This window comes from Festucalex cinctus, chromosome 11 (genome assembly GCF_051991245.1).
Source record: "Festucalex cinctus isolate MCC-2025b chromosome 11, RoL_Fcin_1.0, whole genome shotgun sequence".
Classification (NCBI taxonomy): domain Eukaryota; kingdom Metazoa; phylum Chordata; class Actinopteri; order Syngnathiformes; family Syngnathidae; genus Festucalex; species Festucalex cinctus.
Window position 1 is genome coordinate 15722770 of NC_135421.1, and position 17166 is coordinate 15739935.

The 17166-nt window shown below is 39.6% G+C and overlaps 1 protein-coding gene across 2 annotated transcripts in view; it reads left to right on the forward strand.

The window, feature by feature from the left end:
- Nucleotides 1-17166, forward strand: part of tns1b (tensin 1b) — a 130664-nt gene that overhangs the window by 5292 nt on the left and 108206 nt on the right. The window contains exon 1 of one of the 2 annotated variants that reach the window (XM_077535908.1): nucleotides 10191-10328. The exons of the other annotated variant lie outside the window; for it this stretch is intronic. Coding sequence (XP_077392034.1) covers nucleotides 10227-10328 — 102 coding nt within the window. The 5' untranslated portion in view covers nucleotides 10191-10226. Of the gene's footprint in view, nucleotides 1-10190; nucleotides 10329-17166 lie in introns of those variants that run through there. 2 annotated transcript variants of the gene reach the window in all.

A 17166-nucleotide genomic window follows, 5' to 3' on the forward strand; every position in this document is an offset into this window, starting at 1 on the left:
TAATAATAATAATAAATAAATAAATAAATAAAAAATGTCCCATGAGAGCTCATCAGCCAGAGTGCAGGAAATTGTTCAATTTCACTTTTATTAGTCCAAAAAATAACCAATATAGATCAGGGGTGTGCAGTGACCTTTGAAGGGGCAGGTGCTCAAATTCAAAAAAAGGGGCATATGTATAACTGAAGGAATTCGAGCATTGTCGACCCACTCTGGGTTCGAACTGCGGCATCACCTTGGAAGTGGAGCGCACTGACTCTTAAGTTAAAAGTTAGCAAAAGGGCAAAAGACCCTGTGAAAGCTCAGAGAAGGGAAGTTATATTAAACATATACAGCTCAAGCTGGCATCTGCTACACATGGAAGAAGAGTTTGAAACGCCTTACAGAAATATAATTTACAATATAACTCATCGTACTATAGTTCTGTAAGGCTGTAATGACAACCCTCATTCATTTTGAGCTGGCTGAATTGTAGCAGTCAATCCAAAATTCACGATGAACTTTACATATGACCACAACATAACAATGTTCATTGTCCAAAGTACACACCTGATATACAGTACTTAGTAGGGAGTAGTGCAAAGTAAAAGTAGTATATGCTTTACCTAATGGGGTATGCTGAAGAGCTTCTGTGTATATGGGCTATATCTTGCTCAAGGATGCTTTGACGTAGTCATAATGGCATGGGATCAAACCCACAACCTCTGGGTTGGGAGCCGAACACCATGCCACTGATCCACGACCCCCAGACTCGACTTGACTTACTAGATATGCTTATGGCATTGAATCGAGTCAGAGAGCCCCTTAGTGGACAAACAGAGCAATGACATCACTGAACCTCCATTTCCTGTATCCATGACAAAGCACGATTATATCAGCATGTAATCAACAAATGAAAGGAATTTGTTGTCTGTTAAGTTATATCGAAGACGTTCATCTAATAATAATTCTACAAAAAAAAAACAGCCCAATGAATGTTTTTTTTTTTTTTTTTTTTAAAACAATCTTAAACCAGGTCATTTTGACTAAAAATGAAAAGATGCTTGCAAAGTGTATCTGTTAAATCTTTGCTGCCCTCAGGTAGGAGGATTCGGACTTAACTGCTCTATAATTGCGGCTCTGCTGTCGTTTTTTTAAAACCAAAGATTAACTGCAGTTTCTGTGAAATTGCAGCAGTCTCAGACACAAAATCCTTGAAAGAGACTTTTTGTTATTCCAGCGTGACGTTCCCAGGCTGTAGAAATAACAAACAGGATGACCTCAATTGAGGACTCCTTCGCCGTTTTGTAACTTTTTGGCTTTACAGAAGAGGAGATGTTTTTTTTTTTTCTTGTTTTTTTTTTTTTCTTGTTTTTTTTTTTTTTTCCCAAGGAAGCTTTGTAATCTTCACGTCAGTTAAAACATAATCCACCGCTCTTTGTGTAAGCAATTATTTTATTTTTTAAATGATATGACATCAACGTTGATGATTTTGTGGAACCCCCGAATCTGCGGGGATTCCAGTTTGAGAGCCCCCATTGTGTGTTTTTGCATCATCTCATCAAGAGTTCCAAGAAGACAAGTTGTGCAGTTGCACAAATTGTTGTTGTGGCGTCGCCATTTGGACCTGACGGAGAGCGGATGAAAAAAAAAAAAAAATCTAAACTAGCGGGGAACACAATCCATCTTCCAGACAGCTTGCCAAAAACACCAGCATGTTTTTTTTTTCTTTTTTTGCAACAGCTGCTGCTAAAATGTTTTTTTTTTTTTTTTAAACCTGTAGACATTTGATCAGACTGCGTGTTTGTTTTATTCCAAACGCGGCAATTTTACAGAACCAAAAAGTGGCAAAATACAAACACGGCAGCATTTTTGAAAGCGGTTCTTAACTGGATTGCAGAGATTTGTGCTGAATAAAATCATGTAGATTATTTCCTGGACGACTGCTTGCGAGCTTCAGGGAAAAAAAACGAGTGATTGGCAGTCAAATAGATGCACAAAAAAATGACAGATTTTTTTTTTTTAAATGGCCTCATTAGCCAGGTTTACATGGAGCTTTGTATTCCGAATAGGATTCCGATTCAGAAATTTGAATTACTTATTTAAATAAATTATTTATTATACATATATATCAGGGATGTTAAAAAAATTGATTCAGCAATATATCGCGATATTACAGCGCGTAATTCTTGAATCGATTCAATAGGCGTCCGAATCGATTTTTAAACATCAATTTTTGATGGAAATATTCAACACGTCTTACTTAGGGTAAATGTTCACACCTTAATCATGGAAGAATGTTCTATTAATGGAACATTAAGCCCTAATATTTTATTTCAATGCTGTTCAAACATGAAACGGATTACAACCTGTTTGCTAAATACAGTGTTGAAGTTTCAGTTATATACATTATCATACAAATCTTACAGTGTACATGAAAAGTTTACTGATGAGTATTTTTTTAAATTTGAGTAAAAAAAAATCGTAACAATCGACATATAAATTCATATCAGAATTAATCGGTATCGAATCGAATCGTGACCTATGAATCGAGATACGGATCGAATCGCCAGATACTAGGCAACTCACACCCCTAATAAACATATTATTTATTTATTCATGTATTTATTTATTTATTATTATTAATGTATTTATTCTCAACGTTTTAATGGCGTTTTATCGTATGTTGTTGCTGAAAAAAGTCCAGCAGCCAAAAAAAAGAAAAAGAAAAAAAAAGTCCAGTAGGGGGCAGGCTATCTTCTTATTTGCAAATCTGTCATCTGACGCCAATGTCAAGTGGGCCTTCAATGTTTGGAGCCTTATCATCAGACGCTTCAGATCTCCTCCCGTCGGCAATAGTCATCATCACAGAGGCCGCCCTCATGGCTTAGCACTTAAACGAGTGATAAGAATCCCACAGAAAGCTCCTACCCCCACCCACCCCCCATGTTAAAACCTAAGCACACAACAAGCACTTTGATGCAGTGGAGGGAAGCTTTGGTGGGCTTTGTGGAGAATGACGCCTGTGTGAGTTTAGCTTGCGGCTCCTCAGTGTTTAGAACACACGCACACACACCGACACACATGGATTACCATATGGACACTCACATAGTTTCAGGCTATTTGTTCAACCGGTATTGTGCTTGAAAGAATGTTCATTAGCTGTTTAATAAGACTGCCTAGACATTGAAATTTGCAGAAATTGCGTGTGAATGCTGAAATGCTGAATGAAATTGTATTGAGGAATGCTAAGATATTGAATGGGATGCAGTCATAATGGATGAAACGAAATGATGAGGAAGGAGATTAACTGTTTGACCTTGGAATGTTGGAGTGGGTCAAGAAATGAAGAATCTGGAGCTGAATCTGTAAAAAATGTTTTTAATTTGATATATCGTATTGAGGAATGCTACGGAATGCTAAGATTTTTAATGGGATGCAGTCATGCTTGATCTTTTGTGGTGGCTCTTTTGTTTTCTTTTAAATAAATTTTTGTTAATAAATGCTTCATTTTAGTTTAGTTTTAGTTAGTTTCAGTATTAGTTTTAGTTTTTTTAAGTGTATTATTTGTGCACAGTATTTAAAAACCAGCATTGAAGCGACGTCATCTGAAGGTGCTGCTGCTTGATGACGTCAACTTCTGTGTGTCACACTTTCAAACGTCCTTCTTCTGGTTCATATCAAAATAAATCGACTTAAAATCCTATTTAAAATCACCCCCAAAAGCTCGTGCATTAAATTAATTACGAAAGACTAAAATGAAGGACTTTGTTGCTATAATTTATATAAATTTCCCAGAGGGAACCATCCCAAAGGGATCAATAAAGTCAAGTCTAAGTCTAAGTCTAATTATAGTTATTTATTTATTTTGTTAACAAAATTGTTTTTTGAGTTGAAGTTTGAGTTTTTTCGTTAGTTTTAGTTAACTAAAATAACCTTGGTGATTAGTTGGAAGTTGCGACATTTTCTTTTGGAAACAATTGTTAACTTTCGAATGATAACAACTGCCAATAATTCAAATACACCCATCAATACAAATTGATTTCCACAATGAAATTCAAATTTGGTATGTCTTTTACCTTAATTGTTGATCAAAATTCAAGTATACGTACATCTGGAATCGTTTAGTTGTCTTCGCTTTACCGTCCGACGAGCAGAGTTGACGTTTGAGGAAGCGAAAATATACGAGCGTGACCTTGGCCAAAGCAGTGCAAGGCCAAAAGATGCAAAAAACAAACAAACAAAAAAATTTTTTTTTGCTTTCCATGTTCTGTTCTCCTGACGTAAGCTTTCCACGGTGCGTGCACGCGCACGTGCGTGTATTTCCTCCGCTCTGGCTTAACAATGGTGCTCAGGAAGTCGTGTCAGGATAAGGGCCAGACCGAACGACTCACTCGCTTTTTTGTCACTGTAAGAGTTGAACGCTCATACGGTCGAACAACGCTTTTGGATGCGTGAAAGAAAAAACGGGAACGACGTCTTCGACGGCAATGTCCTTCTTGTTGTTGGTGGTGAGTGTGATGTCATCATGTCGTTTTTACCGATGCCAGCGTTTTGCTTCCAATCACAAGATTGCATTCTTGTTGCTGGACTTTCCTTAAAATGGACTCAAATGGAAACAAGCTAAAAATGTACCACAAAATGAATAATGGTCTTGTTATTTAAAAAAGTAATGCAATAATATTGCTTTATTTTATTTACATAATTTTAAAACATTCAACAAAATGTAGATTTAAACAAAAATACAAATCTCAAATCTCCAACTTAAATGAATTGAATTTCTACTCATCCATACCAGCCTACCTAAAAAACAAGAAACAAAAACAAAAAACATTTTGTAACGTTATTTGATACGCAAAATATGGCTCCGAAATATTGTCCTCAACTCATTCACTCCCAGACATTTTCACTGAAGCAACTGGATTTTGACAGATTTTGTAAGGCCCACAGAATATATTGTGTCCTATTGCTATAAGAACGTGGAACCTACCAAAAGAAAGATTAGTCTCTTCTTTTACAAGTTAAAAAAAAAAATATTTGTATTTGTTTCTGTTTTGCAGCAACTAGAATTAGAATATAGCTAAGTTTCATCATTATTCACAAACCTGTTGAAAACACTGGGGAAAGAAAGCTTGTTGCAACATAGCCCAGGTTGATCTCTTATACTCTGCTGCCACCTGATGGGCTTTTTTTTGTCATAACTACCATTGCTTTAAGCGACTTCCTCAGGTTAGAAGATGCATCAATGTGCTCTAGCATAGAAACAACATAAAAAACGTATACATACGTTTTGGGGAGTGAAGGATAAAGTATTAAAAAATGTATTTATATGTTTTTGGGTTTGAATAAGAAGAAACTCATGAAAATAACCTACTTAATTAGAATTTGGGCTGCACAATATATCGAAAAAATATCGATATCACGTTATTGGCCCATCCAATATGCATATCGCAAAGACATGCAATAAATTTCTTATGGAATTTTATGCTTTTATCTGAATTTGTCTGAACTTTTATAAGCCGATCACGTCCTTTTCCACGGAAATCGTTCGCTCACGATCAGTGGCCAATATAGGTGTGCCAAAAAAAATCGATTCTCATAAGAACCACAATTCTCATTTAGTACAATTCAGAATCGATTTTAAATGTACTAAAATCGTTTTTATTGAAATGATTTGATACTGTCTTGCTCTTGTTTGTGTACTGCGTCCGCTGCTCATGTTGTACCCGATTTGGCCACTTAGGGGCAGTGTGGTTCCGCACGTTCTGATACACTGTTAAATTGTAGCCACATTAGAGAGTAGACGGAAAAAGTCATGATCAAGTTATGTCAATAAAAGTTGATTTTTTTTTATTTGTAAGAGTAGGAAGAGCATATTCTGGTGAGTAATGTGAAGATGCTTCTCTGTCTACATTCCTGAAGCGTTTTGTATGAAGAGCCGTTCTTTTGAGGGATAAAAGTAGCCGCGAGTAGTGTGCTAATTAGCATTAGCGAGTCACACTGGAGTAGATTGTGACGATTATTTGTTCATCTATAAATGAAGCAGAAATCATTTCAATCAAGTCATTTTGAATCGAAAATTGATTCCAAATCGAATCCCACACCCAAAAATCGGAATCAAATCCTGAGACAGCCAAAGATTCCCACCGCTAATGTATGTATATCTTGTTTGAGCCAAGATAACTCAACGAATCAACGCTATCAACTTCTGCTAAGTGTGCTTTGATCGTTCTCATGGTCAACCTGTCTGCATAAAATCTTTTGTGACACTTGCGTTTGCCACCAATTCGATTTCATTTCCTCCTGGCAAAACCGATGGACTACAAAAACAAGCTCCCGTCTGCTGACTCAAGACAGAAGCGACGCTTCTTCGCACTGCTAATGAAATGAGCTTTGATTTAATCCATTATGGCGTTCTGCCACACGCTCGCCTTGGCCAAGCTCTTGCTCTGAAAGAAAAAAAAAAACAGAAAAAAAAACAGGAAAAATGGGTGCATTGGATCAATAATGGGAGGGGCGGGAGAGAATTGAAACATTTCATCATAGCCACGTGGCTATGCCAGTAATATGATTAATAGTCACCTAAATGTGACAGATGTTTTGTATTGAAAAACGTTTCAATCGTGATGGAAAAGTGTTAGCTTGATGTCACGTTAGCCTCAGCCTCAAATTGGCACACAGCGAAAGCAGGCAATAAAGTTGAAAAGCTCAGCAGAATTTCATCAGAGCGTGCAGGGACACTTTGAGAAGCTGCAACACCGCGTCGAAGTGATTAATTAAATGCAGGGTACGAGCGAGAACGCTTGCTAGCGCCAGCTGTGACCGTGAACGGATCTGGAAAACCACAAATGGGCCATTCCGTAATTGCTTTACGAGGAACGACTGCTTGATGACGGTCAGGATGCTCAGATATTCTGCTAGCGGTTAGCATGTCCGCCTCGCAAGCAGGGTTATTAGAATGAGTTTTGGAATTTTCGTTTTCATTAGTTTTGATTTTGTTTTGATTTCTACATTGGGTTAGTTTTAATTCGTTTTCAAGGTGGTTCTGTTCTTTTTTTTTTTTAAATTCATTTTAGTTATTTAATAAATGCTTGGTTTTAGAATTAGTTTTAGCTTTTTAGAAAATGTGTATTACTTGTGTGCAATATTTAAAAAAACACCATGGGAGTGACGTCATCTGAAGGGGCTTTTCTATTGGCTGCTGCTCGATGACATCACTTTTGTGTGACACAACTTCAAACGTCCTTATTCTGATTCATATAAAAAATAAATCGACTTAAAATCACATTTAAAATCATTCCCAAAAGCTCGTTCATTCAATTAATGACTAAAGATGAAAACGAAGGACATTTTTTTGCGATAATTATAGTTAGTTTTAGTTAGTTTTGTAAACATAAAATATAGTTTCGGTTAGTTTTTGTTTTTTAAAAAGCATTCTCGTTTTTTTTGTTTTGTTTTGTTTTGTTTTTTAATTTTGTTAATGAAATGATTTTTGAATTTTAGTTTTTTCGTTAGTTTTAGTTAACTGAAATAACCTTGCTCGCAAAGCCATGGCAATGGAATCATTGAATGTTCTCCGCAACATGCGTGTTGGCTTTATTCAAGAGTGAGGTGAGAGTGTGAATGCTCGTTTCGCTGCATGTGCTCTGCGATTGGCTGGCGAAACTTAAAAAAAAAAAAAATATTATTACAGGAATAGTCCTATTTATTTTGATTTTTTTGGAAGAATATACTCCCAAGCGGTAGTTTTAAAATTCACCCATAATATTATGTTGTGCTTTTCCATCCATCCATCCATCCATTTTCTTGAACGCTTATTCCTCACAAGGGTCGCGGGGGATGCTGGCGCCTATCTCAGCTGGCTCTGGGCAGCAGGCGGGGGACACCCTGGACTGGTTGCCAGCCAATCGCAGGGCACACAGTGACGAACAACCATCCACACTCACAAGCACACCTAGGGACAATTTGGAGTGCCCAATTAACCTGCCATGCATGTCTTTTGGAATGTGGGAGGAGACCGGAGTACCCGGAGAAGACCCACGCGGGCACGGGGAGAACATGCAAACTCCACCCAGGAAGGCTGGAGCCTAGACTCGAACCGGAGTCCTCAGAACTGGGAGGCGGACGTGCTAACCACTCGAACACCGTGCCGCCCTGTTGTGCTTTTTGACCCCTCAAATTCAACAAGACTGAGAAAGTGCGTTTTCATTACAGAGGCTTATCAACTTGAAATTCACAGATAAGATGGGCCACAACCTCTTTTGAAAAACATACTTGCCGAATAAATACTTCCATGGCAGTAAACGCTTGGATTCCACTTGGCGAATGTTAAACGTTCATGAGTTTATTGGTTTTAGTATTACAGGGGTTGTCCTTCAAGAATTTGAACTTTGAGACCCCCTGGACAGGTGTAATACTGTACTTAAGACTTGTATGAGGAAATTCCATCCATGTGTCCATTCATTTTCTGGGTCACGGCAACCTGCAGCCAATTCCGGCAGACTACACCTTGGACTAGTTTCCATGCAAACGACAGAGAGAGACAAACAGTCACATGGCGTCCGTCTGCGGATCTCACTCTGCTTCATCTATCCTTCCTTCCTTCCTTCCTTCCTTCCTTCCTTCCTTCCTTCCTTTAGTCTTTCCTCTGGTCTCTTGATCTTGATCCCTTAATCTGTTGGAATTTCGAGGTTTCTGGGGTTGGTGAAAGATTCCAGGTTTGTAACCATGTGGGTGTCAGGTGGCTTCTGTGGATCTCACTCTGCTTCATCTATCCCTCCTTTCTATAGTCTTTCCTCTGGTCTCTTGAGATCTCCCAAATCTGTTGGAATTTTGAGATTTCTGGGGTTGGTGGAAGATTCTGGTTTTGTAACCATGTGGATGGCAGGTGGCGTCTGTGCATCTCACTCTACTTCATCTATCCCTCCTTTCTTTAGTCTTTCCTCTGGTGTCTTGAGATCTCCCAAATCTGTTGAAATTTAGAGGTTTCTGGGGCTGGTGAATGATTCTGGTTTTGTAGCCATATGGTTGGCAGGTGGTGGCTTCTGGTAGGTGCTGGATATCACTTGGCTTCATCTTCCTTTCCTTTGATCATTCTTCTTGTCTCTTGAGGTCTACCTATTCTGTTGGAATTGAGAGTTTTCTGGGGCTGGTCAAAGATTCTAGTTTTGTAACCATGTGGGTGGCAGGTGGTGTCTGTGGTTCTCACTCTGCTTCATCTATCCCTCCTTCCTTTAGTCTTTCCTCTGGTCTCTTGAGATCTCCCTTAATCTGTTGGAGTTTCGAGGTTTCTGGGGTCAGTGAAAAATTCCGGTTTTGTAACCATGTGGGTGGCAGGTGGTGTCTGGTTGGTGGTTTCACCTTTCTTTCCTTTGATCTTTCCTCTGGTCTTCTGACCTGAATTTGCCCGACTTTGGCGAGACTCTGAAGTATTCGGTTAAGGTGAAGGGTAATGGGATTTTTATTAGGTTTCAGGTGAATTAATGAGCACAAATTCACACGCACGTACACACACACTCGCACATAAAAAAAGAGAACAATGATGATGACATGTTGAATCGTTACGACTGAACAATACTGAGCTCTCAAAAAAACAAAAAAACAAAAGTTGGGTCCTTGAGAGCCTGTTATCCACGTCTCCCTCCTTCAACACAGCTGAATCCAATGATCAGCTCATCAGCAATCTTTGCAGAAGCCTGAACACGAATCAGGTGTGTTTGTGGAGAGAAACATGGAAAACAGGCTCTCGAGGACCTGACTTGGAATGAAGGAAATTGCATTGGTTGCAATAACGTCATCTGGTCATTAGAGTTGGTTTTCGTGTGGAGGAGGAGGAGGACACATCTGTCTTGTGTCAACAGGAGTCATTAGCCTGAAAAGCCTCCCTCCCTTTTTTCATCACTTTAAGTTCCTCCCCTCATAACACAAGTGGCCCCCGCCGCCTCCCACTTTTGCCTTTTTTTTCTTTCTTGTTATGCTGCGAATGGAAGACACACAGGAGGTCGGATGGATGGACGGAAGGATGGATGGATGGCTGGATGGGATGCGAGGCGCAAGAGGAAAAGGGATGTAACGCCGCTTCAACGGAGTCTGCGTAGGCACTGAAAGCCAAATCGGACATGCGTCCGCCATTTCTTTGATCGGATCAACCAAGCAGGCTTGGGATTGTCCGTGTGACTTTGCCGCCGATTTTCCATTTCGAAGCAGCAAAAGAGACGAAGCGCTTTGCAGGCGGTTTTGCGGAGAGGATGGGCAAACTGAACTGGTGTCTCGACGCAATCTTCAGTTGGGCAAGATTGTTCTTCTGCAGTATCGTACCGTTTGGGAAACGCAGGAAAAAACAAAACAAGGTATTGTTTTGTCTGTTGTAGTTATCGCGGGAGCACTAATCACGTCACAACGGCTTTTAACTCATTTGCTCCCAAAAACGTATAAATACATTCTATTTTAAATGTTTTAAGTGTCCCAAAGATGCATTTATACGTTTTTTTTTTTTTAATGCTAGAGCATCCAAAAGGCTTTGAATCAGCGTCTCAACTGCAAACAACGGTTGAAGAAATGGTAGTTATTACACAAACGGACAACAGGTAGCAGCAGAGTATAATAGATCAACCAGGGCCATGTTGCAACAAGCTGTTTTCCCCACAGTTTTTAACAGATTTATGAATAATCATGAAACTTAGCTATAATCTAATGCTAATTGCTGCAAAACGGAAACAGATAGAAATATACTTTTTTTTCCTGATGAAAGAAGAGACTTTAATCTTTCTTTTGGTAGGTTCCACGTTTTTATAGCAAAAAAGAACACAATATTCTGGGGGCCTTCCAAATTCCAGTAAAACAGCTGGGAGTGAAGGGGATTGCTTCTGTGAAAATGGCTGCCAGTCAATGAGTTAAAAGTAATGCAGATGCTCTTGTTGTAGTTCATTAGTTAAAAAACTGTGGAATGATAGCAAACCCGACACTATTTGGGGGGTCAGTAAATATGCATACGATTGTTTCAAGAACAAAACCAAGTCACCTAGCAGTCTCGAACCTTGGCATTTGCTTGAATGGATGATGTTGTTTTGTTACAATGTTGGTTTGTTTACAAATTGGAGACATAGAGGGGTAGATTCATTCAAGGTTTGCGTGGCAATTTGGTCCGCGCAAACCAGTAAAAATAGACCAATCTGGGATGGGGAAATCTGTCACTAAGTGCGCTGCCAACCATATTGTGCACCGGTGGTATTTGCGTGTACGTAAATGAGGTCATTTGCATACATTTGGCGCATAATATGCCCACCCCAAGACTCAGTGATATACAGTGTCTAATTCACTAACGCCAGCGCTAATAGCCGCACGGAGTTTGAGTGACGCAAACGTTTACTTATTGACACTTTGACTTGGGCACGTTGCCTTGACGGCAGATTTGCTGAGTAAGGCAATTCATCTGGTAAATGCAATGTAAGGAAGCACTCGGTCACAAAGCAATCACTTAAATGAATTGGCAAAACAATGCAACGTCTTCAAAACAAACTCATATGCAGTATACTCACAATCTCTCCTTTTAAAAAATATATTTTATTTCATGTTTTTATGAAATACAACATTGTTGAGTGCTGTTTTCCTGATTAAAACACATTCAAATTTTGTTGGAGTTGAAGCGGGAACAGATTCAACTCTTTCTGTTGTGTTAGCATTAGCGTTAGCACTGTCCAGTGGCGTCTCGTTGTTTTTCTGATTAACGGCTGGAAAAAAACAAAACAAAACGTGATCTTACACGTGAGTGTTGTGCAAAGGGAGGGCTGGGCCTCGATTGTTTTCAACAGATGGAAGTCATGGGGGGTGGGAAAGGGTGTGTTTTTGCTGCTGCTGAAGTGTGTTTCAACAACACGGTGACTTGCTTGCCTTTCATCTGGCGTCCAAGATGACAGGACACGCCCCCACGTTTGTTACATTTGTCTGCCGACAACCTCCACTTTCCACATCCCGTCACAATCCATTGCATCCTTTCTTTTTGTCCTCTTTCAATTGGCGCTCAAAAATCAACAAGACATCGAATACAGCCTAATTAACAGGCACTATTTTTTGTTTTGGATTAGGCCCTAATATAAAACATGCAAATATTTTTATTATCATCATTATTATTATTATTTTTTTTAAAATATTAACAGGGTTCTTACAGTTTTCCATGACACTTCAGTAACTTCTCCACAACCTAAAATAATTATATAACCGTTGGCAGTATCTTATTTTGAAATGGCTTGGTCAGAACCTTCAAAAAGCCCAAAACGTTTTATTGACTAAACTTCATTTCCAAAGCAAAACAAACAAAGTCATCATCTGAAAGAGGCCCGAATACTGGCAGTATTTGGGTTTTGAAAGGCCATGTTAACACGTGCAAAACCCCAAAGATGCTCTTATTCGGGGGTTTTTAAAAACCTGAATATGTGGCGGCCGTCTTACGCTGCCACTCGCTAAGCGAACCTAACTTGAATCCATTGATTTATCCGCTTCATTTTCTATGGAGGACCAAAACTGCCAAAATTCAAAATAAATAAATGATTAAGTAAATAAATAAATGACTGAAAGTGAAAATAAAAATGGATATTAAAAAAAATACAATTCAAAAATTAAATACAAATGTATTTATTCATGTATATCTAATAATTGTTTGCTCTTTTTATTTCCATTTATAATTACTTTGTTGGATATAATTTTAGAATTATATTTATTTATTTATTTTTTATCCATTTTTATTTTCACTTTGTCATTTATTTATTTAGTCATTTATTTATTTTGAATTTTGGCAGTTTTGGTCCTCCATAATTTTCTGTCTCTACAGCAGAAATGCCACAACAGACGTTGCACTTCCATTGACATCGCATTTGTTTTAAACATCATAAATATTATACATGTAATATTTTTTTGACGTATCCGCAAAATATTTTTCCAAGACCTGGAAGATACATTTGAAATTTCCAAAACCTTTCCAGGTTTTTCATGACTGTATGAACTCTGCATTTGGACAATGTTTTCATCATGACACCATTTTTGATTTCCAATTGAAGAGGAGAAGAGCGAATGACAAACAGATCGTTCATCCAGCTGTCTAATCGTATTCCAAGGACAGTAAGCTGCCCTCTGACGGACTGCTAATTACTTAATAGCGCCAGCGCCTGGCTCTTCCCCGTCTTTTTGTGCTGCTGCTTGACAAAAAGTGCAACGTCACCGTTAAAGAGTCATTATTGTGATGTCAGATATGAGGCACAGGCAGGCGGTGTGATGACTAGAGATATAACGATAACGGCAATATCGTGATATCACGATATTAAAACTGCCACAATATATCGTCGTCGTCATGTCACGATATTAAAAGCAGCACATCTATTAAACAAGTCAGGTTGATTTCCATATGCGCAGTTCTAGCACCCTCTGGTGGCAATTTTTTCAAGTGCAGCTTAATTTTCACAAGGCATGTTTTGGCCCTTTAGTAAGTGTCTCTATATTAAGTCTTATTAGAGATTGTAGGTTGTTTCTATGCATTAGCAAAAGCACAATATTGTGTTTTTTTTGTTTTTTTTTTAGTAAGAACTCTTTTTTTTTTTTTTTTTTTTTTTTTTTTTTTTTTTTTTTTTTTTACAATATTGTGACTTTTTTTGTATCGCCAACCTCCCCACAATATCGTGATAATTATCGTATCGTGATGTTTGGATATTGTTCCATCTCTAATGATGATGTAACTTTTTTTTTTTTTTTTTGCATTTTGGAGGTCTGGAACAAAAATCCCCCAAAAAGTCATTCAACTAGCATGCTTTAGAAAGTGAGAATAAATTAGGCCCTTATTTGTCCACCTTAATAGGATGTACGAAAAGGTCTCAGGAACCGATCAGCTGAAATGAACAGGAAGTCGGCCATTTTTGTGCAAACAGCCTATTTAGACAAATTGAATTATTAGTGCCACAATGAAAAAATACATAATAATAATTTAAAAAAAAACAAAAAACATCCCAGACGCTAATTTTTACCTATGGCACGGAATTTGGTGGATATGTCTATCATAAAAAGACACCTGGTCTCTGATGTCTCCCTAATCGTGTTGGGATTCAGATGTATCCGGGGGTTGGTGAAAGATTCTGGATTTGTAACTGTAAGTGAAGGTTGGTGTCTGTCTGGTTGGTGTTGGATCTCACTTTGCTTCATATTTCCTTCCTTTGACCCTTCCTCTGGTCTCCTGACAACTTCACAAATCTGGTGGGACTCTGAAGTATTTTGTTAAGGGCAAGGGTCTTGGATTTATAACAGGTTTCAGGGGAATTAAAGGGTACCACCTTGATGTAGGCACCTGGGAACTGATTTTATGAGTTTGAAGTGAAAAAAAGAAAAGTCTTAGTTGTTTTTGAGCTCATGTTCCTACTGAAGTGTAAGGTAAAAAAGTAAAGAGGTAGATTTATGAGTAACACAATAATTGACGTTTTCTGGCAGTTGGGTTTTAAATGGTTTGAGTCTCCCTTGGTGACTTTGCTTCTTTCTCCGAGGGTGGTCTGCGGGAAATAGCAGGGCATTAATCCCCTCTTCTTTGCTGCATGCGTGTGTGTGTGTGTGTGTTTCTGCACATCGGCGGATTTGTGTATTTATACGGCGTGTGAGAAAGATGTCAAGAGGTGTGCGTGTACAGTATGCTGAAGGTGATTATTGGCAGCTGTTTGTGTATATATGCGATACATTTAGTCATGTAAACACTGTGTGCTTATGTTCTCTGCTGTGAGAGACGGTTATGGAACGGTAGGTCGCAGAATTTGTGTGTACTTTGTTGATGACTTATAACCAGTGTTGTGCTCATTTCTAAAAAATAGTTACAGTTATTAATTACTTCATTTTAAAAGTAACTCAATTACTCTGATGATTACGTAAACAAAAAAGTAATGAGTTACTATTAAAAGTAACTCTTTAGTTATTAAAAAAAAAAAAAGAACATCCACTGTTCAAATTAAAGTTATGAGCGTATTTCCACCTCGAAAAACTGGTCTTGCGCTCTCCTTGACTCTCCATGACTGACAAATCCGATACCCGCCCACAATGTGTCTTCTTCGACAATCCATTGTAAACAGGAAGTAGTACAGTGCACATTTGTTTCTGAACCGATTATCCTCACGAGTGTCCCACAATTAAATTATTCAATTGTATAATTTATCAAGTAACTGACTAACTATTGTAACTGTGACTGAGTTACTGTATTTAAAAAAGTAATGCGTTAGAGTATTAGTTATTGTAAAAAGTAACTAAGTCACAGTAACACGTTACTCGGAACTAGTTAGCGCCCAACACTGCTTAAAACTACAGTACATTGTCATGTCCAACGAATCCAATGAAGGCATCAATGGTATCAAAACATTTGGTACATTCCAACATGGATCCAATATTTTTTCTCCTTTTTAAAGGTTTTCTCAAGCTCCGTCAAAATGGACGTTAAGTGTGTCGGCATTGAACGTCTTCATATTTAGTTGTCGTCGATGCTAAGCATTATAGTTCAGTGACGTCGGTGGTAATTTTCCAGTCGTCAACACTTACTCACTTTCACTTCCTCGGTTGCTCTGGCTCCACCCCCTGACTTATCCATCCAATCACATTCAGGCAGTCACTGATCCAATTCACATTCGAATACCTTCATGTAAACCTGTCACAGCAATTCACACAACACAACTGCCGGGCCAAGGCATTGAGGGGGCCGGTTTGGTGGCCTCAGCATTTCATCTCTGCTTTTTGCAGCTGATGTGGTGCTGTTGGCTTCATCAAGCCGGGATCTCCAACTCTCACTGGAGCGGTTCGTAGCCGAGTGTGAAGCAGTTGGGATGAAGTAAGATCAGCACCTCCAAATCCGAGGCCATGGTCCTCCGTCGGAAAAGGGTGGAGTGCCGTCTTCAGGTCGGGGATGAGATCCAGCCCTAAGTGGAGGAGTTCAAGTATCTTGGTGTCTTGTTCACGAGTGAGGGCTGGATGAAGCGGGAGCTCGACAGGCGGATCGGTGCAGCGTCTGCAGTGATGTGGACTCTGTATCGGTCCGTTGTGGCGAAGAAAGAGCTGAGCCAAAAGGCGAAGCTATTGATTTACCGGTCGATCTACATTCCAACCCTCACCTATGGTCCCGAGCTGTGGGTCGTGACCGAAAGAACAAGATCCCGGATACAAGCGCCCGAAATGCGTTTCCTCTGCAGGGTGTCCGGGCTATCCCTTAGAGATAGGGTGAGAAGCTCGGTCATCCGGGAGGGACTCGGAGTCGAGCCGTTGCTCCTCTGCATGAGAGGAGCCAGCTGAGGTGGCTTGGGCATCTGGTTCGAATGCCTCCTGGACACCTCCCTGGAGAGGTATTCCGGGCATGTCCCACCGGCGGGAGGACACGCTGGAGAGACTATGTCCCTCGGCTGGCCTGGGAACGCCTTGGGATCCCGCAGGTGGAGCTGATTGAAGTGGCTGCGGAGAGGGAACTCTGGGTTTCCCACCTAAAGCTGTTGCCCCCACGACCCAACCTCGAATAAACGGTAGAAGATGGATGGATGGACGGATGGACGGATGGACGGATGGACGGACAACTGCCGGGTGGCTACTCTCTTGTCACGTCAAGCTCTCGTGTACAGTCACGTGCACGCATCTTCGGACATCTGACATTGGGTTTAAGTCTGGGTTCTGCTCAACACCCTGACCTGACCGAAGCCCGTCTCTACATTGCCGTAACCCTAACCCTTGAGCAGCTCGAGGGAAAAAAAAAATGTGAATGCTTCTTTCATTGAAACATGATGAGAGAGCAGCATTATTTGTGCTCCGCTTGGGATCTGTGCCTGGATACAATCTCATCTCTACGGTCTTCATACCATTCCTTTGACTCAATTGCTTGCTTTGATATCCACGGTCGACTCTATGATTATGCATAGACAGTCACGTGCCTCGCCACATCATGTCCAATCAATAGACGACCCCAGTATTCACTGTAGTTTACTAAAGATATGACTGTCCTGAAATACTGCATCACCACCCTCTTCTAGATAAACAAACAAAATACTATGTGTTCAAATACTAAACGGCACTAAATCAGTAAATATGACACAGTAAACGGAAAAGATGAGGGGGGTGGGTGAAGGGCAACGGATGCTGAAGGGTACGCACAGGCAGGAGGGATCAAGGAATGAATAAAATTAAAGTAAGTGCGGC